This window comes from Tachypleus tridentatus, chromosome 7 (assembly GCF_004210375.1).
Source record: "Tachypleus tridentatus isolate NWPU-2018 chromosome 7, ASM421037v1, whole genome shotgun sequence".
Taxonomy (NCBI): domain Eukaryota; kingdom Metazoa; phylum Arthropoda; class Merostomata; order Xiphosura; family Limulidae; genus Tachypleus; species Tachypleus tridentatus.
In genome coordinates, this window is record NC_134831.1 from 165,071,126 (window position 1) to 165,093,990 (window position 22,865).

A 22,865-nucleotide genomic window follows, 5' to 3' on the forward strand; every position below is an offset into this window, starting at 1 on the left:
CTTTGCAATTTCTGTACGAACGAAACACCAATGCTGCTAGTCTCAGATTAGGCTTGTGTCGAACAGGTTACAAACTGACCATTTCCAACTCGCTCTGGCCCGACATGGCCGGGTGGTTAAGGCACTCGACTCGTAATCTGAGGGTCGCGGGTTCGAATGCCCGTTAATCCCACTATTTGTTGGTAAAAGAGTAGCCCAATAGTCGGCGGTGGGTGGTGATGACAAACTGCCTTCCCTATAGTTTTACACTGCTAAATTAAGGACGGCTAGCGCAGATAAATTTCGTGTAGCCTCGCGCGAAATTCAAAACAAACCAATTTGCTCTCTGTCCTACATGGATAATCTCAAATGTTTCACTGATAAATACTGTTTATTACAAACAAATTACTCGTTCTTGATCACACCAATTTATACCAAAAAAATGAATCTAAGTTTTGTAAACAACCGGTCTAGTGGCATATCTTTGGTTTATTTACCATTCAAGCTAACAGGACAACAACAAGTGCAAGACAAACAACAGTGATACAACTTTTTTATACATATAAAAATTTTCATTGGTTATTTGTTTTAAAGCATCCATAAACCAATTTCGATTTTGCTATAATAAAGTATGCATCATATTGTTTGCCAAAGAGAATTTTTTCAACGCGATGCACGAAACTCAGCAGAAAATTATATTTTCAATATAGAACATATGAGAACTGTACTTTAGAAATATAAAAAATCCTGGCAGTTTTGATGATAGTGCCATCTATAGACACTTTATGTAAATGTAAGTTTTTTTTTTTTTCTGTTGTGGAAAAGTACGTCTCTTCTTTTCTGTGCTGTAAAATGTGGATTATGATATAAAGTACATCACTTTACGTAAATGAGCAATATCCGTTGTACTGATTAGGTAGGTTATAAATGGTAGAACCCGAAAATGTTTTAAATTACGGTCCAAAACATGGAAAGGTGAACGGACCTAAATGTTGGCGGGAAATATCACCGAAAGTAATGTTCAGAGTAACGGAAGGCTATGTACAATGTCATTTATTTTATTCGTAGCAGGTATATAGTTTTAAAAGAAAGAAACTTTCAATAGCTGGAGCTTTCAGGGATATTAATCTCCCCTTTCGATCCGCTAGTGGAAGATATTTATGAAAATTGTTTTGAATTTCGTGCAAAGCTACTCGAGGGCTATCTGCGCTAGCCGTCCTTAATTTAACAGTGTAAGACCACAGGGAAGGCAGCTAGTCATCATCACCCACCGCAGACTCTTGGACTACTATTTTACCAACGACCAGTGGGACTGACCGTCACATTATAACGCACCCACGGCTGAAAGAGCACCACATGTTTGGTGCGACGGGGATTCGAACTCGCGACCCTCGGATTACGAGTCGAACGCCTTAACCCACCTGGCCAATGCCGGGCCAGTTTTATGAAAATATCGTTAAAATTAAGCAATATACAAATATATGTGCTCATATATATACATGTATTCCTTTCTAGAGGTTTCCATACCTGACAACTAAAATAAACATTAGAGGACCATAAAAATGACTGTACAGGTTGTCACGCCGAGGCAAAGAGTGAAACAAAAAGTGAGATTTTATTTTATGGATGAATGACGTCACCTGTGTCTTTGATTTTGGGCGGGTAAATATCAGCGTCATCAGAATTTAAAAACGACAAACCTTTTTAATAGTAATAATGAAACTGAATATAATCAATAAAATGAATATAACTGTGGTTAAAATGAAATCTCGATTTCCGTCGCTGTTTACGAGTTTTTCAGCATCTGTGACTACAATTTTGTCATATCAAAATAACAGTTAGGTTTGTTTGTTTTGAATTTCGCACAAAGCTACTCGAGGGCTATCTGTGCTAGCCGTTCCTAATTTAGCAGTGTAAGACTAGAGGGAAGGCAGCTAGTCATCACTACCCACCGCCAACTCTTGGGCTACTTTTTACCAACGAATAGTGGGATTGACCGCACATTATAACGCCCCCACGGCTGAAAGGGCGAGCATGTTTGGCGCGACGGGGATGCGAACCCGCGACCCTCAGATTACGAGTCGCACGCCTTAACACGCTTGGCAAGGCCGGGCCTAACAATTAGGTTCACTGATTTTTGTACTTTATTTAAAAATGAACATAACAGAAAGGACTAGTACAATAATTTAAGCAGAAGCGATTAGGTATTACTTATTGTTCCTAATATTTCAACGTAACCGAATAATTACAAATTACTAGGGCGTGATGGTCAGTATTTTTCTCATATATTTCTTTGGCTTTCTTACGACAGTGGATTGGGCCTGACTTAGTCGAATTTGCGATATGTTGCTGAACACATTTTTACTGAGTTGGAGGTGCATTATAAATGTAATATCAGTCGCGTTATTCCAATAAGACGAGTTTTGTAGATGGCGTATTTTGCTTAGTCGTTGCTTTCTTTCTCGGCAGAAGTCCTAAACTTGTAATAGCTATGCCAATCTGTTGTTTTAACTCTCTAGTTAATGTATTTCTGCTTGAGAAATACTTGGCAGTTAAAATTGAAAGGGGCGGGGCCTGTTATTTAGATAAGTTTCGTAATTGACGGTACATTTTGTTTTTATAAAATTTATTACGAAGTTAAAATCATTAAAATAAATGTATTTAATTAATAACTTTAATAATTGTTAGTCACGACACAAAATTAAATCAATTGACAGGTTTAGTTAGGATATTTGCGCAAAACATACACAAAGGCTAACTACACTAACCGGTTTTGTTTTAAAATGATAGCCGTCGACTCTTAGGTTACTCTAATCAGCGTAGTGGAATTTGCTCCTCTTTTGTTACGAATTCACGCGATCTTGCATCAACAGAACCGCGAATCATGGGCAGCTCCAGGAGATAGGTTTAAAAACAACAACCACTAAGAACTAATTATTTACTGGCTTCGAAATTTATTTATTAATTATGATTTTCGATTGTAAACCGTTAAACCTTTCAAAGAAAGAGAAGATACACAATTAAATGATACCAATGTCCACAAAGAATAAATATGAGCACAAGTTGCGAAATAATGCGATATGTAAGTCAAAGAAGCTGGGAATTTTGATTAGTGATATTTATTTCTCGAAGCTAATTAGATAATTATTGAAATATTAATACGAATAACGAAATCCCAAAAAAAACATTTTTAAAAATATTTGTTATTGAATTGAGAGGATGTTGTGAATGAAAATCCTGGTATCACGTGACTCTTAATTTATCAATGAACTTTACATTTTATGTTAACATACCGTAACGTTTCCTCACGTTTTGAGTATTAAATGGATAAAATTTATTCTATAAAAGTTAGCTAGCGCTATTCGAAATTTAAAGTATAATCCAGCACTGTGGGATGCACGTGTTAAAAATTATAACAAAATTATAACCGAAGATGACTTTCAATCGTAAAAGAAACAATATTTTAGACTTTCTGATTGGCTAGATGCAGTAAAAATATTCGGAGTCGAGAGCGAATTCTCGTAACGAGGACAACCGGAGTGGCACCATGTCGGACCGAGGTAGTGGTGATGAACAGGTACAAGCCCAAAGTACGTACTTCTTATTTATATAGAAATATTGTCATAAGTTTTCCTTCAATCATGCGCAGTTCTAACTTTTCCTTAAATTACAATATTCCATGTTTAAGTGTTTTTGAAATGGCTCGAAATCTGTGTTTCCAGTGGTCGTCTACAGTGTAGTGAAGATAAAATTTAACATGGCGTTTTGTAAGGCATGCAGACGATGATTGTAGGCTTAAGAAAGAAAGCGTTTACAGTAAGTTATGTAATTGTTGAGAAAAGAAGCAAACCTATGTACTTGTCGCTAATGTTTGTATTGTTCGTTTATCACGTGACTGGGATAATGTCCGAATGAAGTGAATAATAATATTAATTCTTTAGAAATTAAAACGAGCAAAACATTAGTAGTAGAATTACAACAACTGGTAAAAGTACCAAAGTAGTATGCTAATTGCCAACATATAAGTAACTTGATTATTTTCACTGTTTCTGTTAAAGACCTGTCGTAACTAAACAAAGTAAGATTTAAAAATTAAAAAAAGGAGAGAGGATTACTGCTTAAGACTATACATGCAGTCATATAGCTAGTTTAGTGGGATGCTAGATTGAAAAGAAAAACAATAATTCTTAGTTTTCTTTTTGCTTCCCTAGTGGCACAGCAGTATATCTGTGGACTCACACTGCTAGAAACTGAGTTTTGATACTCGTGGTGGGCAGAGCACAAATAGCCCATTGTGTAGCTTTGTGCTTAATTCCAAACAAATCTTAGTTTACTTGTAACAGTGAGAAAATAATCCAATACAGTTATTGTATTCAACAAGCAATAATATTTGGAAGAAGAAATTATGAGAACTGTCTCATGAAAATATAAATTTAACTTTGAAGTTCAAAAATGTGATTTATCTAATCTGACTGAAGGTACCCTTAGTTTCTAGACATGAGATCCAATAAGTCTGCTCAACTCATAGTAATTCAGTGGCTTACTTGGTGTGGCTTTTTTTTTTAATGGTGATGACCTTTTTCAAAAATATTAAAAGTGGGCTTTTCTAACTTAGTTACTAGAGCATTGCTTTCAGAAAGTTAAACTATATTTGATTATGATTGAAAATTATGTTGTAGCAGTTATCTATGAGACTGAATATATATCATACACCACTTGTGACTTGTCTGAAAAGTAATATTTCTTATAAATATACATCATTGTTTGTAAAACCCAGATTCACTTGTATCTAATTATTTTAAATGTATGTTGCTTAACACATTAAAAAAAAATCAAATGATTACTAACTGTTGAAATATCAGAAACATCTTTCATTTTACCTTATCATTTTGTGTTCCCTGTTTTTAAGTGAAGTGGAATTACACAGAAGAAAGTGAGATTTGGCCCTCACATCCAATTCATCTGAATTTTGGTAATAAATCTGGATAGCTTTCAGCTACAACTTTTTTTTTTTCTTATGAAGTACTGTGAAACTATAAACAATCACAAAATTAGGCCTGATATTCTCAATATATTGTGGTTTGTTTGAACACCAGTGGTTGCTGTTAGGATATTATTCCAAGTAATCAAGAAATTTACCCGTGTTTAAAACACTACTAGATACAAAAAATACAACTTGAAGTAAACTGTATCAGATGGGGAGCCCAAATTATTATAATATGATTTGCATTTTGTTTCTTGTGTGCTTTAGATAGTGTTTTCAGTTCTGGAAAATTTTATGCTAAAGAAAATGGACTTTGAGACTGCATGAACTAATAGTGACATAGGTGTATTGATAGGTTTTATACATTGATGTAAGCAGGCCTGCAATATGTTGTGTCCCAACAGAACTATCCTGTATTCAGTGGTCAAATACAGCACTCTGTTTTGGATAGGAATGGAATCTGATTTGTTCCACATTTTGCCATAAGTGCATAGTTTATTTTTTTAAATTTTACTTTCTGACTTCAAGAAAACGTTGGACATTGTAAAACACCAACATATGTGTTCCTTATGTTAGATCTATTTAGATGGCAACCATAGGTACAGCTAACGAGTTGGGACACATCCTACAGAAACTGATTACATTCCACACCTAGCAAAATAATCCATAGTGCAGTAAAAATAAAATCAAAATGAATGTTTTCTATTAAAGGGGAGATCAATAGATTGGTACTTATTAGTTCTCAAGGCATTTATTGGTGTAAAAGTTGTAATGCAACAGTCTGGTCCTTGGATCCTATAGACCTGTGAATGGGATACTAAAATTACTTCACTGAATGTTGTGTACATACCTGAATTTCATGTTTAAATGTCCTATATACATATGAGATACTAAAATTCAGTCACTGAATCTATTTTATGTGTATTTTGTTATTGTTTTTTTTCTGTTTATTAATAGTTTAGGTGTTTGGGTTTGTGACAGTCAGGAGGCAGAACAGTATTGTTGAAAAAGAATGGCTGCTTTTCCATAACTCTAATTAATATCATGGATAAAATGGTAGAATTTCTTTGCTCACAGTATTTAATTTTCCTTATCTGACAATGCTACATTTAATTCTTTCCTATGTGAAAGATAATAGATGGAAACGACAGTGGTTTGTAGAATAGATGCTTCAACTTGACCATATAACTTGAGATAAGTAGTGGTGCATCCTAAATCTGCACTTACATATGTGTTTGGTGTTAAAAACATTGCCTAGCAGGAAAAATGAAATAACTTATTTATCCTTCTATATGAATGATACTGTGTGACAGCTTTGTGAAAAGAAAAAAGTGTTTTGAATGTATTTTGTTACTTAGAAATATGAGGGTGAGACTTAATTCTGTTATAAGACTAACTTATTTTGTTTGAAGGTGCCTGTTTTTACCCTGAATGAGAGACTGAACTCTGAAGAGGTTCATCTATGACCATAGAGGAATAATGAGCTAAACTAGAAATTAAACATAAAGTTTATTATATTGGAGCTGATGAAGCCCTTTAATTTACCTTAATAAAAAATGTTGTTCTGTGCTAAAATCCTACTTAAAAAATTAGACCAGGGGTACCATAATGAGAAATAAACTTTAAAATTATGATAACCTTGTACTGGTGAATGATAATTCAATAAAGAATGGAAATTACCTAAATGGTTAGCTTTATTGTGGTATTTTGTATCACTTTGTCCTATGCACTAGTATCAAACATTACTACATGTATTACTTTGTTGATAAAATGACTTGTTAAATGTGTTGTATGAGCCAGTATGTGAAACAGGACCACATTTTATTCATTGTAAAAATATCAATAACAGAATTTAAAAGAATTGTGATGCAACCACTGACGTTTATTAAATTTAAGGGAAACTAGGTTATAGTGAGAAATGTTAACAATCTGAGCAATATTTAAAGTTGTTAATAGATGGCGCTATTAGTATCATTAGGACACATTTACTTTTCAGATAAACCACAAACTTGTAGAGCAAAGAATATTTCTTTTTTTCAGCACTGTGAAGTGTGACTGTGTATGTTTGTTAGACATTTCAAATACTGTTTATGATAATTATCATATAATACCTGATAGGTGTCATTAAACAAATTCTAATGTGGTATGCAAGTATATTAATGTTATTGTAGGCAGAGACAAAGTTTGTTTCCGAGCCTTTTACTAAGTGTCAGTGCTGGTAGAGTACTCATGTGAATGTATAAAAACAATTTGTGTCAAAGAATATTTTGTTTCTGATATGTGTTTAATGCAGTGGCATGTCTGGGCTTTTTTATTTAGGGGACAAAAAGTTTGGGGTAAAAAAAAATAAAATTCATGTGAGTGGGAGTCACAGTGTAGAAAATTTAAGAAACTTAAACTATCTGAGATAGGAACGGAGTTATCCAATGAGGGAGTCTTCACTTAATTCACCCCAATAAAGTATTGTCTCGTTATTTGTATCTATTGGTCAAGGTTTAATCAAGTAGTAATACATTTTGAACTATTTACTGTTGTGTCTTCTGTGGGTAACATCACACAATAGGTTACATTTCAGCTTGTGATTTACAAACATTGATAACCTAATTACCAATTCTTCCATGCACAGCTTTAAAAGTGATGAAAAGAGGTATTTTACAGTGATTAAACCAAATTTAAAATGAGGGTTTGTTTAAAAATGACACAAGCACCTTTTTTAACACCTGAATTAGATATCATTTATTTCCTACTCTTCATCAGTGAAATAATATTAAGACAGCCTTTTTTAAGGATGAATTAAATAAGAAGACTCTCACATGGAGGCAGAACCCTCCAATGAAGGGTCTTAATTTGTGCTTAAAAAACTTTGTAGGTAGCACAAAGTGCTTGACAACTTGATTTGTAAACAGCCTATACAAGCAATAGAATAAAAACAATTGTTTGAGAAGCTGAATATGATAGAAAAATTCTAGATAAGGGCTAAAATTCTTTGAGGCATATAAAGAAAAGAAAGAGAGAGAGAGATGGTGTATGCAAGTTAAGTAGATGACTATACTTTTTTGTGAGTTAAGCAGTCAATCATATGTGTAATTTATAATGGCAAGTTTATGATAAATAATAGCCATGCAAGAACATGTAATTTTTTAATAATTTGTCAAATATGATAGTATATTTTAATGTCTGTAATTTATTACTGCTGATATTTAACACGCAAGAAGCTCCTCAGAATCTCTGCAAGTATCTTTTATATCTACCCAAAAAAATCAGTCGGTAGTATTGGCAAAATTAACAAAACACAAAAAAGACCTATCCAAACGATATGAATGGGACATTCCTCCAGACCACAACATCAGCCAAATTCCTAGGTTTAACCTACAATTAATGTGGGTTAAACACAAATAATATTCTAAAAAAAAGTTTATCAGCATACAAATTATGCCAGGAGTCTGATGGGCAAAAATAACAGAACTTCAGCTGGCTAAAAAATCAAAATCCACAAAGCAAACTTATGTCTAGTCATCATACATGTATCACTTGCACCTAAACAAATTGCAACTAAATTACTAATGCTTCATAATTCAGTACTGACAGCAGCATATAAAGTACCAAGATTAATATCTCAGATGTTAGGGTAAGTACAGGATACTCTAACCCTTGTATAATATTTAAATTCATATTTTACTGGGGGATTCATGTTTACCTGAAAATCTCAGGTCTAGGAGATCTAAACACTGATGATGATAAAATATGAAAAAAAAATGTAACCACTGGTTTATTCATAGATCAGTGTCTGTAACACTTTGTTAAAGCATGTGCACATCATTATTTACACTTTGTAGATCACAAAGATGGAATAGAGAGAAATGGTGGCCTCCAAGAGGTGTATAATGTGAAATATAAAGTTTAATTGGATAATTTTGTTAAACTATTTTAGATTACTTTTATTGTTATTTTCATATTCATCAAACTTCTTTATTTGCTTTTATTTATTCTGAAATTCTTCTGTAATGCACACAATTTCACTTTCATAGGTAATGTGCTTGTGTTTATGAGCAGTAGTTTCCAAACATTAGGGTGCTCTCCCTGTGGGGGAGGTGTGAAATGGTGAAAAAAGTTATGAGAAAATTCATGACTTTTTGTCATTAATAAACTCTGTGACCTTCGAATATGCTATGAGAGCAGAGGTTAGTAAGTAATATCTGTTATCCAGTTTACATTATGATGTACTTGTTTTAGTGTGCCAGTTACAACCTGTAGTGCACTACAGTTTATTCTTTTCTAGGATATGGATCTATGTTTGTGGGCATAGAGCAATGAAGATTAGAGGAAGAGGGCACTGTTTAAAATGCTTGAGACCTATTAGGTTAATGCCTTTGCATATCACGTTGTTATAGGGTTGCATGAAATCTAGTGGTTAGCCTAATGGACTATTAATCCAATGGTCCATGGTTCTTATTTCATTACTCACAACCTTGCTTTTCACTTTTGGGCCATATGTGTATTATTTTATATACAGCAATAATCCAGGTTAATGTATCCATTTGTATGCCCTGTTGGTATATAGTATACTCACATTTATATACAACAGAAATCCACATTAATATACAGATTTATATATCGCATTCTATACAGTGTAGGTATGTTTTTGTGTGGTATCAAACTGTACTAATTTACCTTCTTGTGCATGATATTTAAGAGGTAACTTTAATATTGTTTTAATTTGCTTATCTATGCCTCAGTATGCATGATTAAAAATATGTACAATTAGAAAAACCTATTACCTAGTAATCCTTTGGAATAAATGAAATTTCCTTTCTTCTGAGTCCCAGTTCAGCAGGTAATCAGAGTATCCAAGGTGGCAAGCAACTACCCAGTGCATCACTGCTTTCATTCAGCATCTGGTTGTCTCATCCATTGTTGGGACAATAAAGAAATGTAAAGCTATTGAATTATTGTGGGCAACTATTACACTGTAATAAATATTCTTGGTGCTTGCTGTTGTATCAACATTGCTCTAAATCCAAGGTCTTTAGTATATTTTACTGTTATCAAAATCTGTGTTTCTAATTTTTTTTATTAACTTATTAGTGAGTTTGGCTAACATGACTTCCAGTTTAATGTGGTAGTATAGGTTTGAATCCACACTGATGCACTGTATGAATAACAAGATTTTCTTTTTTCTGCATTAATTCAGTTATTGTGTACAGTTTTTATGTGTTTATATAGCTTACTTTCACATAATTTCATGCTATTTTTGTAATAGAATGTAGAAAGGTTAGAATGTTGTCAAAATGGAGTTGACGATTTAGGGTGGGGGATTTAAAGGATGAAAATGATCTGTCTTATACTACTGTTGATCATCACAAAGTAATGGGGATACATTTCTGAGATAATACTTGAGAATTGCTTTGTTATCGTACTTTTGTTTGAGACTTTTAAGAAGTTTAATATGGATTGAAATTAGCCTAGAATAATAATACTTGACAAAACCTTCTTACTGCAAGAAGTGATGTCAGTGTGGCTAGCATTTGTATCAATCTACACTTCATGCTTTCTGGGAGGAATTTAAGCTAATTTCATTTCAGTTTCTCCTGGTTTACACATATATGTTTATATGACACATTGACCCAATCAACTTATCAGTTATTCTACAGCCTACAGGGCTAGCATGCCTTGGTGTTTAGTGTTCTCGGTCCGTGGATCCAACATTTGTATGCCATTACCAATAGAAAACAAAAATCATAAAGCCATTTTGTGGTTATGGGTACATTATAAGGTAATAGATAACCATTAGGTAGTTTTTCACAAGTATCTGAAAACACATAAAACCTTTCAGTGGATTATTTTTACATACACTTATTTAATGTATTTGTTTCATATACACTTTTATTTAATGGATTTAGTTTGTACACTCTTGTCATAGCTCAGTAGTAAGTTTACAGATTTAAACTGTCAGAAACAAAGGTTTGGTTTTCCATGATGCTCACTGTACAGGTTTGCACTAATAAGACAACACTTTTTTGTTTAACTTAACGGATTATTGTTAGAATGTACATAAACTTTTGTAATGGACAATTTTCTGTATAGTTGTATGCAATGGATAAATTTTTGTACAGTATTATTTCCCTAAATGTTCTTACACATTTTATTTTTTTGAAAAAGAAATTAATTTTGATATTATATAACTGGCTGATTTTTATAACATATTTTTTATATTATATCAGTCATGTATTGGGAAGCAAGGTAAAGTGTAAGCTAAGGATATACACTCCTTAGAGAGGCAGGGTTATAGTACAAGCTGCCCCCTGCTAGTACAGCAGTATGTCTTCAGATTTACAATGCTAAAATCAGGGGTTTGATTCCCCTTGGTGGGCTCAGCAGATAGCTCGACGTGGCTTTGCTATAAGAAAAACGCAAATGCATAGTACAAGCTGAATTTTTTTTTGGTAATCAGAAAATGACCTAGGAAGGTTGAAATGTTGTTCTCTGCTTTAGTAGTAAAAGTAATAATACCCATACCAGCCATTCTGAGATACATTTCTCAGGATATATGCTTAGTAGAGAGGCAGGGTTGTAGTACAAACTTAAGGAATGCACACGTGGTAGAGGGGTAGGGGGTACAAACAAGGTGGTAATGGTAGAGTGGTAGTAGTACAAACTAAGAATGTACAAACGCACGTGGTAGAGGAACAGGGTTGTAGTACAAACTTAAACTTAAGAATTGTACAAACTTAAGGTAGGGGGTTGTAGAACAAACTAAGAATGCACACGTGGTAGAGAGGTGCAGGGTTGTAGTACAAACTTAAGGAATGCACACGTGGTAGAGGGGCAGGGTTGTAGTACAGACTAAGAATGTACACGTGGTAGAGGGGCAAGGTTGTGGTACAAACTAAGAATGTACACGTGGTAGAGAGGCTGGGTTGTGGTACAAACTAAGAATGTACACGTGGTAGAGAGGCAAGGTTGTAGTACAAACTTAAGGAATGTATATCTTATAGATATCACCAATCGATTATTTAGAACATTTGTGATTTCTTAATTAAAGTCTATTCGTTTTGTTCATTTTTTTGGGGGGGGGAGTGTTCACTGGGTTTTAATCACAGAAGAAACATTTTCAAAACAATCCTCCCTACCGATACTTTTAATCCTGGTGACCAGCGAGGCAGTTCCGACGTTTGCCAACAAAATTCGAAGCATCATAAGATTTGTGTTATAGAGATCTCTGGGTATGTACAAATGAAAATTGTTGGTGATTTCAGCATGGGTTAGTTGACTACCTCAAACATAGTTCAAGTTGGTCGAACAAAGCCGTCTCATTTTCTGCAGATTGAAGTCTTCTAGTCGGATCAATGTTGGCGCGGTGCTGCATGATCATGGGATAGTGGAGGAAGTCATCATGTTTCGAACGATCCATTCCATGGAACAGTAAGACACGTAAAAATGTATCTCAGGACGGCAGATATGGGTATTAAACCTGAAGATGACCTAAGAAGGTCCAAACGTTGTTCCTTGCTTTATTAGTAAAAGTTGTGTGTCATCGCAGAGTAAGATACGTGGTTGTGCAGTTGCCTGCAGACATGGCCTGTGGCGGAGGAATGGGCGATAACCGTTAATAACAGGTGCAGATAGACAGATTGTGGTTATTCCCCATGGTGCTTATGGGAGATAGAGGAGTATTGAAACTTCAGTGGACAGCGAACACGTTACTAACAAATAGTGGCGCTAATAACGAATCGTACATTTTATTCGAATTATCCATACAAGTGGTACATTGTAGAGGTTTCTGAACGTAATAGATTATATGTGGTGATAGTTTTTAAGTTGTTAATTCGATGTTAGAACTTGCCATCTAAACCTCTTCTCGGTAATATGGATTGTTGTGTATTTGTAGTGGTGTGAAAGTTCTCGGTTGGTACGTTGTAACCAGACGTGCTACAGCTGACTTCCCTGTCTGCTTCAAACGGCGCGACGTATTGATTGGACCGGCCTATTCTGTCTTAACTTGAAGGAGGTAGTAGCAACCGTTAGGTTAAACATGAATCGTGAATGGATGAACACCTTCAGTATATTTAAAAAAAAACAAAACGGATAGCTCAGCGGACTACCGCTTTTATGGTGTGTTAACCAAGAAATAAAAAAAAATGTGCAGGTTATGAGATAGTGTATAATTTTTTATAGCAATCTTTAATATACACAAAACATTTCAACTCTTATCATTATGAACAAAAATTTTTACTAAACGCATTATTCTGTTACTTCTAAAATGTAGTTTTAAATTGAGTGGAGTAAAAATTATAATAACGTTCCATCAGCTGTTACGTTGTTGATTATTGTCTCCTCTGTAACAGCCAATTGTTGTTTTACCACTTCGTACATATTTTAGCAATGTTTATACGAGTTTCAATAAACTTACTGGTAAGTAATGAACCGTATTTTATCGAAAATAACTTTTAGAGAAAACTTGTGAGCTGAACACTCAGCGTAGGTTTTGTAATTTGTCACCATGATTGGTCAGTATCCATCTCTTAGTCAGTTGTTACCATACCTGTTTAATATATAATAGTTTAACAAAATTACGTAACCCAGAATAAACTGTAATATTTAAATATACAAATATTTAAACTGTAAATATTGACAGTCATCGTTTCTGAACAGAGGTTTGTCTATCTTGGTTCGGTAAGTGACCTGACATGGATCGCGCTTTTTTTAAAAAAAGCTATAAAAAGAAAACCTCCAAGTAATTAGTTCAGAAGGTTAGAGAACCAGACATATTCAGTTGAAAATAATAAGTGACTTAGTGAACCATAAGTAACAAACAAAGAAAACGTACCTCCTTTGTCTAGATGTTTTATAAACTATTTTTCAAGTGTAGACAAACAACGCAAAAAAACTGGTTTAGTTAGTTCTATCGGCGTGGCGGTTTCCTAACCTTGAACTTGAACTATATAACGACATAGTCAAGGTTGAGAGAGGAATGTTGTAGCGGTCACTGCCTCACTACAACGGTTTTTCCCGAAGCACTAGTAAGTTTCTAATGAAAACGGTTGTATAAAAGGATATATTTTCACACTGTAATTGATTTGAAATATTGTGTGCGTTTATCATAAATGTTTATAAAATAAAGTTTATATATGAATTTGATTTGATATTTCTCGCTACCAAGGTGTTGGTAACTTTAGCATTCATTGTCTATCACTGTATAATATTGATATAAAATCTTACTTGCCATAAAAACACTGCATATATTAATTTCTGTGGGAAAAATTTCTTCAAAGTAGGCGATCTGAATTTTCAGAACACGTGTCAGATGAGGAAATAATGTTGTGTTGGCTGAACACAGAAAATAACAGCTAAACAAAACAACCTGAAGCTAGGATCATGGACATTCAGATCTGAAAAATGATACTCAACCCCTCCCACCTTATTGCTACACTTTTTAGAGTGTCCACGTATAAAAACCTTAAACCCATCACCAGATTTTAGCCTTCAACTTCCTTGGGGTGTGTTAGAAAATTTGTAAGGCTGTATTTAAGCAGTATTTTTTTCTTTCTTGCTAACAGAAACCATTTCACAATATTTAAATAGTAATATTCAGTGTCACACACTTGGAAAATTCATTTTTAGATTAGTATAATGTGTCCATTTTGGTGAAGTTCAGGGTTTACTTTTAACATCTACATTGCTCCATTAATAACTTAGTCCATCGTTACATTTTAGACATTACTGTTTTTTTATACTACTCATTATTTGTAGAAGGTTCCACATATTCATTCATTGTATTGAATAATTTCACATTATTGTCTGTTTTAACAGGATTGTATATCTATTCAATGGTCATAAACCCACAAGCAATTTGATGCAGGAAAAAGTTTAGACAAATGTGCTTAAAAATGATGGTGCCACATGTATCTCATAGTTCTACAGTTGAGTGACTCCACCTAACAGAATTTAACAACATTGTGAAGCGTGACTTTTCATTGTTGTTTGGTTTCCTCTTGATTCAAAGTTATCTTTCACTCGTGTAACTCAAAAATAAGTTTGTAAGGTGCTTGATGTGGGATATCTGTTGTGGCATTGTGTTATTTCTCAGACAAATCTCAAAAGGAAAACAACCAGCAACTAAGTATTGTCAACCACTTACAGTTTGTTCTTGGTCAAAACTATAAAATCTGAAATAAGCAAATATGTACTTTTAAAAAAGTTTGTATATGCACGCATTTGTTCATTAAATTGTAATAGCTATTGTGTGATCTTTATAAATACAAACTTTCTAATATTATTCATAGAAAAGTGAGGTCCTGGTGCCAGATGAGACTGTATGTATTAACTTCTCACTTAACATAGGTTTTCAATTTGATTTGTACAGCACAGTTGTGTCATCATGATTATGTTAAACATTGTTTTTTATAGGTATTAGTAATTTTAATAGGCTTGTTGCATTTTGTTTTTGTTACTTTAATAACTGTGGTGATTTCTGTTACATGAAACAGTTTTTGAATTTATATAAATCTGAAATATGGCTTAAAAATAATTCTTTTCATTTTTAACTAATCAAGAAATGTCAGTAGAGTATAATAATTTTTATTTTATGATAACTATAATATATATATTTTTTCAGTGTATGTTATAAGCCTAACTGGTTCATTGTGTTGTGTAGGCCTAACTATAGAAAGTGTTCATATGTATTCACAGTCACTGATATAATGTGGGTTGTATAAGGATTATGCTTTCACATGATTTGTTTTTGTTCCCACAGGGCAGCTGCTACCACCACCAGAGCAGGAGTTAGCAACTAAAGTTCTTCAAATACAGTCCAAAAGGTTTTATCTTGATGTTAAACAGAACAGACGTGGCCGATTTATTAAAGTGGCAGAGGTAAGACAAAAAAGGCTGTAGTATTTTGTGAATTCAGGGTTGTGTTGGTCCTGTGGCATATTGGATAAAGTTATGTATCAAAAAGAAAGAAATAAACCAGATAGTGGGTATATTAAATTTACTACTCTAATGGAATTACATAAAATCAAAGGTTCAGTGTGGTTATGCAATGATACATAAATAGGTCATTACAGTTAAGTTGTTGAACATGCAAGCAACAGGCTGGTTTAATGCAAGATGGAATTCTCAGTAGTTATATTATCAGGTCATCCCTTAAGTAATGTCTGATTTTAGGTTCAGAAAAAGAGAAATGATTTCAAATGCTTTTAATGTTATTTAATCAATAATGTATGTTCCATTATTATTAATTACTTCCTGCCAATGATTCACAAGCTTCTGAGTGTCACTTCTGTAAAATTCTTGGGGTTTGGAGGAGAAGAATATAGAGAGAGCAGTTTTGACATCTTCTTGTGTTCCAAGCTCTTTTCCATCAAGATAGTTCTGCAAACATTGGAGCAGGTGATAATCAGATGGGACAAGGTCTGGAGAATAAGGAGGATGTGGAAGTTTTTCCCAGTCTAGCTCTTCAATCTTTGCAAATGTGATCATTGCTTTATGGGGCCGTTTATTATTCTGGTGTAACACAGCACCTTTACGATTGATCAAAGCAGGCCTCTTTTCTTTTAGTGCAACTTTCAAATGCTCTAACTGTTGATAACACAAGACTTATGTAATGGTTACATTGATTGGCAGCGACTCAAAGTGGATCACGCCAACAATATCCCACTAAACGCTTAACAAGACTTTCCTAGGGTGGAGGTCTATTTAACTGCACTGAGTCATTGTCTGCAATGCTTGACATTTTTAAAAATATTCACTTTTCATCTCCAGTCACTGACCTGTTGAAAAAAGGTGAGTTAGGTTCACAAGAGTGCACATGTCTGCTTTTGCTCTAAGGTGGGTTTCTGTCAAATCATGGGGGATCAATTTTCCAAGTTTTGAAACTGTTGCAGATGATGGTGAACTGTTGAATGGGTTGAATTAAGCTTCTATGTTGGTTCTTCAGCTGTTACAGCACAATCTTCATCAAGTGCAGCCAGCAGCAAGTCGTCATTAAACTCAACAGGATGACCTGAACGTGGCACATCACTTAAGCTGTATTTACCCGATTTGAACTTCTGAAACCACCTTAGAAATTTTCTTTCGTTAAGAGACTCCGCACCATAAATATCTTGAATGTTTCATGTAGTTTCTGCTGCACTATTGCCTTTTTTTAAACTCATAAAACATTATATGTCTAATGTGCACCTCAGACACATCCATCTTCATAAGGGTTTATTTGATTAATGATCTGAAAACGGGTTGGGTTAGTTTCTTTTATTTGTCTAAATGTTTTTATACACGTCCTATTACATATTTTAATCATTAAAGCCTTCTACAAAGACAGGAATGATGATGCACTTTCTGTATTAAATTTTTAGACATTACTTATGGGATGACCTGATAATTGCAGTGATTGAAATAATTCAGGCAGAGTTATAACGTGAGATGGAAAAATCTGGCTAAGAAAGCCATATGTAATGTTTACGTAAAGTAGTTGTTTAAAATAACGTTCATGGAACATTTTGGTCAATACTGTTTTTTTAAATGGTTTCTCTGTACCTAATCTTCTTAAAAAGTTATTTATATATCAAAGTAATTTTTGAGAATAACCACAATATTTATGTGGGTCCAAGGTTTATATATCCAGTTGGCTGATAAAATGGGGATGTATTTCCATCTTTATGTTGCTATATTAAATTTATACCGATGTTTTCTCATCATTAGATCTGTTATTTTGATGCCTTAACTTCATTTATTCACATTTTTTCTGACATTGGTAAAATGGCTTAAATTTTAATAGAAAACTGAATCATAACTTATCCAAATGTTTTATACTGAAAAAGTAGTAAAAAAAAAAAAAAAAAAAAAAAAATTTGACATTAGTATATTATCAATAATCAATTATTTAAATACTTTGAAAAATCTGCCTTTGATAGGTTATATTTGTTTAAGTGTTTTCTGTTGTACATTTACAAATGCAGTTTTATGAACCTAAAGATTGACTTCCCATAATCGAGACCTAAATATATTTGATTTGTCAGTGTGTGTCAAAACATCACGGGCTGGTGGTTAAGGTGCTCAACTTACAATCAAATCCCTGTAGCCAAACGTGCTCCTCCTGTATGGTTGCTCAGATGTAAAAATTCTCTGCTTACAAAAATATTGGGTGATTTGGTAAAATTAAGTTTAAAATGGAAAAATAATATTAAAGTGTCACTGTCTTACTTTATATAAGTAATAGAAATTTGCAAGTTTGTGATTTAGATGGTTTGTTTTGGTACTAAGGTGGGACCAGCAGGAAGAAAGAGTCGTCTGTTATTAGCTATGTCCACAGCTTTAGAGTTAAGGGACCATCTAACAGTCTTTAGTGAAATATATGCCTCTTTAGGTAAGCAAACTTAATCTGTCACCTAATAGTAATAAGTAGTAACTTATTCCTGTTTTAATTATAGTTTAATTAATTTTGTTAGTTATAGTTTTACAATATTATTTATATTGTAATTGAAGTATTCTTTACAGTAAGTACCTTCTATATTTCATTCTTCTTTTACAAGCTTCAGTGTTTGGGTGATTTTAAGACCATTAGAAATCTCAGGTTTCTTGTAGTTTGTTGTTGAGTAAATAAATCTAAAGAGGAGCTATTCTTTTAAGTAGCTTTAATTCTTAACAAGGCATTCAAAAAAAATTGTCATATTTGTTACATCAACAATTATTTTATGATTTAAACTGTATTCTCACAGTTTGAAGATCATTGGACATTTACCCAGATTTTGTGGAAGTAACATTAGTTTTAACATGTTTGAAGTCACATGACACAAATGTATTGGTGTTTTATAAAATAATAAATGCCTTCTAGGTATTGCCATGAACGTTAGTGTTGTTTACTGTCAAGGAATTGCATATTGTAGAACTTTCTACTGAACACTTAAAAAAGCTTCAGAAGTATTGATACATCAAAGGGTCAACCTGAATTAAAATCTAGAGAAACTTTGGTCCATTACAAAGATTGGTCTGAATGCTCTTAAAAGCTAGATTGATAGCAGCTGTGAAAATTCTCCAATCTGACACAAAAACTGAAGATGTATGGGTAAAAAATTTATTACCCCAAAATATTACCTCAGATGTATGGTAGTATGAATAGTTTGAGTATTATTTAGAGAGTAGCAGTTATTGAATTTTAATTTTCTCTATTTCACTGAAAACTATCTAAAAAAAACATTTATGTATTTTTAAAGGTCCTCCAAACCCAGACAACCTACCAGAAGATGGAAAGTTAAAAAGTGAGTTAATGATTAAAGAAAACAGACGATACTATCTCGACCTGAAAGAGAATTCTCGGGGAAGGTTTTTACGAGTGAGTATTCGACGTGTGATATGTACTTACAGAAAATAATAGTAATCCAATACTTAGATGTTTTTACTATCATGGAGACAGTGAAAGAATTTTAACAGACTTTGTTAAGAGACTATATCTGTTATCATTCTTACTTCTCATGGAAACAAAAAATTTCACACAGGTTAATTCCAGAACATTTAACATGTCAATATATGTAAACTGTTTTATCTGAGGTGATCTTTTAGCTTACTATTAAGTGTTAAGGAGTATGAATCAGTCACAGTAGTTTACACAAACAATACATAGCTTTTTGTCTAAAAGGAATGGAAAAGGCTTAGTCTTATTTTACTAAGGCTAGGTTATGAAAGATCACATAGCTACAAAAGCCCTCAAAATAATGTAGAGAAATAGTCTGTTTCAATTAAGTTGTTTTGGTGAATTACTAATACAGTTCCCATGGTATTAGTCTAGAAATATTGATTGAGGGAAGGTTTTAAAGATGTCAAAATGATATACGTTTATTTTAATAAGGTCTGGCAGTTCTATATCAAAAACGATCATTTAAAGTAATTTAGCAGTAACATTGCCTGTAGCACTTAACATGATTATACATAGTGCAGGTGATATCATGAGGAAATGTACGTTGAATATCACCAATGATATTTATGGGTATTCACCCATATAAAACACAATATGGATGTCTGTATAACATAAAAGTGTGAAAGGAAATTGAATTAAAATAATGGCCTCCAAGATTACAGTGCAATTTTGTTATCTCGGTCTCCATGAACAACCAAATTTGTCATGTATGCCTAAAATTGTGCAAGATAGTGCATAAGACCTGAATAACAGATTTTGGCATTACTTAGTCCCTAGAATTGTGTCCTTCTAACTGCAATCTTTCATTATTTTGTACTACAACTACATGCTGTGCAGGTAGAGTACAACTAGCTTTTGTTCTGAACACATTTTGTAAAAGCGTTAACACAATTTGTGTTATATTGCACAAATTATTGAGAAAACTAGCAAACGTTTTTTATTGCCTTACTTAGGTGCTTATTAAAATAGTTTGTTATAAGGATGTGACATGTAGGATTTAACATACCAAATAGTAGAAGTTTAACTAAAGAGTTTAACTAAAGAGTTCATCACGACACACTCTTTCAAAGAATATATTTAGTTTGGAATTCTGATTTGATTTTTTTTTCCTCCATCAAAAGACTCTTGAATTCATTTTTCTTCCACCGAGGGTCATATCAGTAATTTGAAAATGGTTTGGTACTGCAGATATCACAAACTATTACACAAGGAGGACCACGGTCCCAGATAGCCATCCCAGCCCAGGGAATGATAGAATTTCGTGATGCCCTCACTGACCTGTTAGAAGAGTTTGGTACAGATGATGGAACAACATTTGGTAATGTTACTTTTCTAACAAAACTGGGTAGTAGTTTTGATTTTGGAAGTGATACTATACCATACTTATCTTGAACTGATTCTACTAGTATTGAATTATTTGTTGTTACCACGATCACGGTTTCTTTTTGTTGCAATTTTTAAATAAATCTTGATGTATTATTACAGTAAACTCGTGTAAGATACCCCTGTTGACATATGAAAACTTGGTTTTAACTTTTACACACAAAACAGATTGTAACTAAATAGTTTTATAAAAAACACATTTTCACTCCAACATCTGTAAAATAAGTGATAGTTAGCTGTATAGAACCTCTATTATAGTCTTGTATTAATTATTGAAATGTTCTCTGTGTTCATAATTTTAAATATTATGTACATCAGGGTTCAAAGGGGTCCTCCCGGAAGCTCGACACATGCGGGTAGAAAACAAGAATTTCTATTTTGATGTTGGACAAAACAGCAGGGGAATTTTCATGCGTATATCAGAGGTATGGGTACTGGCTTTTATTTTCAAAGAAATGTAAGTTCCTTTTAGTTCTAGAGTCTTAGCTCTTAATAGGAAAAGTACACAAGAAATAACTGGATGAGTTTTGAAAGGAAAGTTTCTTATTGTGGATTTAGATTTATGTTTTATATTATTATTTAACATTTCAGCTTGAATTGAGTGGTAGTTAAAGAAAGCTGAACAATTGTGTAACTTAAGGGAGGGCTGTACTTTCATTATTGAAGTAGAGAAATGTACTTCTTCCAAATAAAGACTGAATTCTCTATAGAGTTAATGTTGAACCAGGGCTTCTTGCTGGTAAAGAAAATGTCAGTACCTTACAGAATCATTCTTCCTATATAACAACTTTAAGAAATCCTACGTCTTTGTTTAGAGGAAGTTTCATGTCATATACTTTTATAGTTTTTAGATTGTCAATGTACAATGCTAGGACTGAAAACAGAATTAATCAGGTGAGTAAGGTTCACTCATTAACTATTCAAGCCACAAATAGTGTTGTATTGTGGATGGAGCAGATACAGAGCGGTTATTATAAATCACCTCTGTGATGATATAAAAGTGTATTGCCCCTCCTCCAAGAGTAGAATTTAAAGTTTTGTTCCTATTGTTAAGATGTCTATCTGTTTTTACTACATCTAATACAACCACACTCCCACAATATTCTTTAACCACTTAATATTACAGTTTTCGTCACCCATAAGGAGCCTGGTGTGCTCTGAAATACAGTTAGTTTGAACACAGAATTAAAAAAAAAATATTTACAAGCATCCTACTAAATTTTTCATATATTTAATGTATCTTTAACTAACATAACTTGAGAGAGCTTATTAAAATATAAATGAATAAAATCCTATAACCAAAGCACTTTTGAAAGTACTTGTGTTATAGATTTTTTTATTCATTTCTGTCAAGACTTTGCACCTATACATCTTTTACTAATATCAGGAGGTTAGGGGAATATAATTTGTTTTTATTATTACGAATATTAAGTAGCTGAACAGATCATCTAAGAACCAGCTTTGTTTCTGTTGTTTATATTTTAGGTAAAAAACAATTTCAGAACTGCCATCACCATTCCAGAAAAGTCGTGGTCACGTTTTCGAGACACGTTTACTGAGTATGTGGATAAAATGAAAGACCTCACAGAGCCATCGAATGAAGGTGGAAAATAGGGTTTAATTTTGTGCAGTGACTGGCTGCAAGCTGTGGAAAGTGTATGTTGTTGATTCGGTAGCTACGATTACCGACCATTGTTAATGTGAGATTCTCTATTGTTATCTGTGAACGTGATGGGGAGGGAAGCACCCTGGTGTCACCAGTTTCTTCAGGAAGGAACTGCTGACATCATCTGTTTGCTACCTGATACACTGTAGGAAAGGGCTGGTTGGCCTTGCTTTTCAATAGCATCAGATTGTCTTCTATTTGTTGTGTAGACAGATTTGAAAGTTTTTTATTACTTTGTTACAACCAGAAGAAGAGAAACGTCTTGCTGCTGCATAGAACCCGGTGAAAGGTGTACAGTTGACTGAATAATAAACTATTGATGTTAACGTTATTAGTGTTTTATATAAACTTCTGAAAGTTTCTAGCAGGCCTCCCAGTAGCTGGCCAGCTAATATATTTAGGAGAATCTGTGTGACAATGGATTGAAATAATAGAACCTAATA

At 33.4% G+C, this 22,865-nt stretch overlaps 1 protein-coding gene across 1 annotated transcript; it reads left to right on the forward strand.

Annotated features, from left to right (window-relative positions):
- Positions 1 to 3,411: 3,411 nt before the first annotated feature.
- Positions 3,412 to 22,748, forward strand: LOC143257116 (transcriptional activator protein Pur-alpha-like). The gene is made up of 7 exons (XM_076515369.1): positions 3,412 to 3,569; positions 15,717 to 15,835; positions 18,224 to 18,326; positions 19,174 to 19,292; positions 20,562 to 20,691; positions 21,075 to 21,181; positions 22,242 to 22,748. The coding sequence occupies exons 1-7, from the start codon at positions 3,527 to 3,529 to the stop codon at positions 22,368 to 22,370; spliced, it is 750 nt and encodes a 249-aa protein (XP_076371484.1). The 5' UTR covers positions 3,412 to 3,526; the 3' UTR covers positions 22,371 to 22,748.
- Positions 22,749 to 22,865: the final 117 nt, after the last annotated feature.

Excerpts from the sequence above, each read along its gene's own strand:
- LOC143257116 (XM_076515369.1), top strand. The coding sequence starts at position 3,527 with ATGTCGGACCGAGGTAGTGGTGATGAACAGGTACAAGCCCAAA. Across the intron at positions 3,570-15,716 it reads TGAACAGGTACAAGCCCAAA|GGCAGCTGCTACCACCACCA; the intron begins GTACGTACTTCT and ends TTGTTCCCACAG. Across the intron at positions 20,692-21,074 it reads AGATGATGGAACAACATTTG|GGTTCAAAGGGGTCCTCCCG; the intron begins GTAATGTTACTT and ends TATGTACATCAG.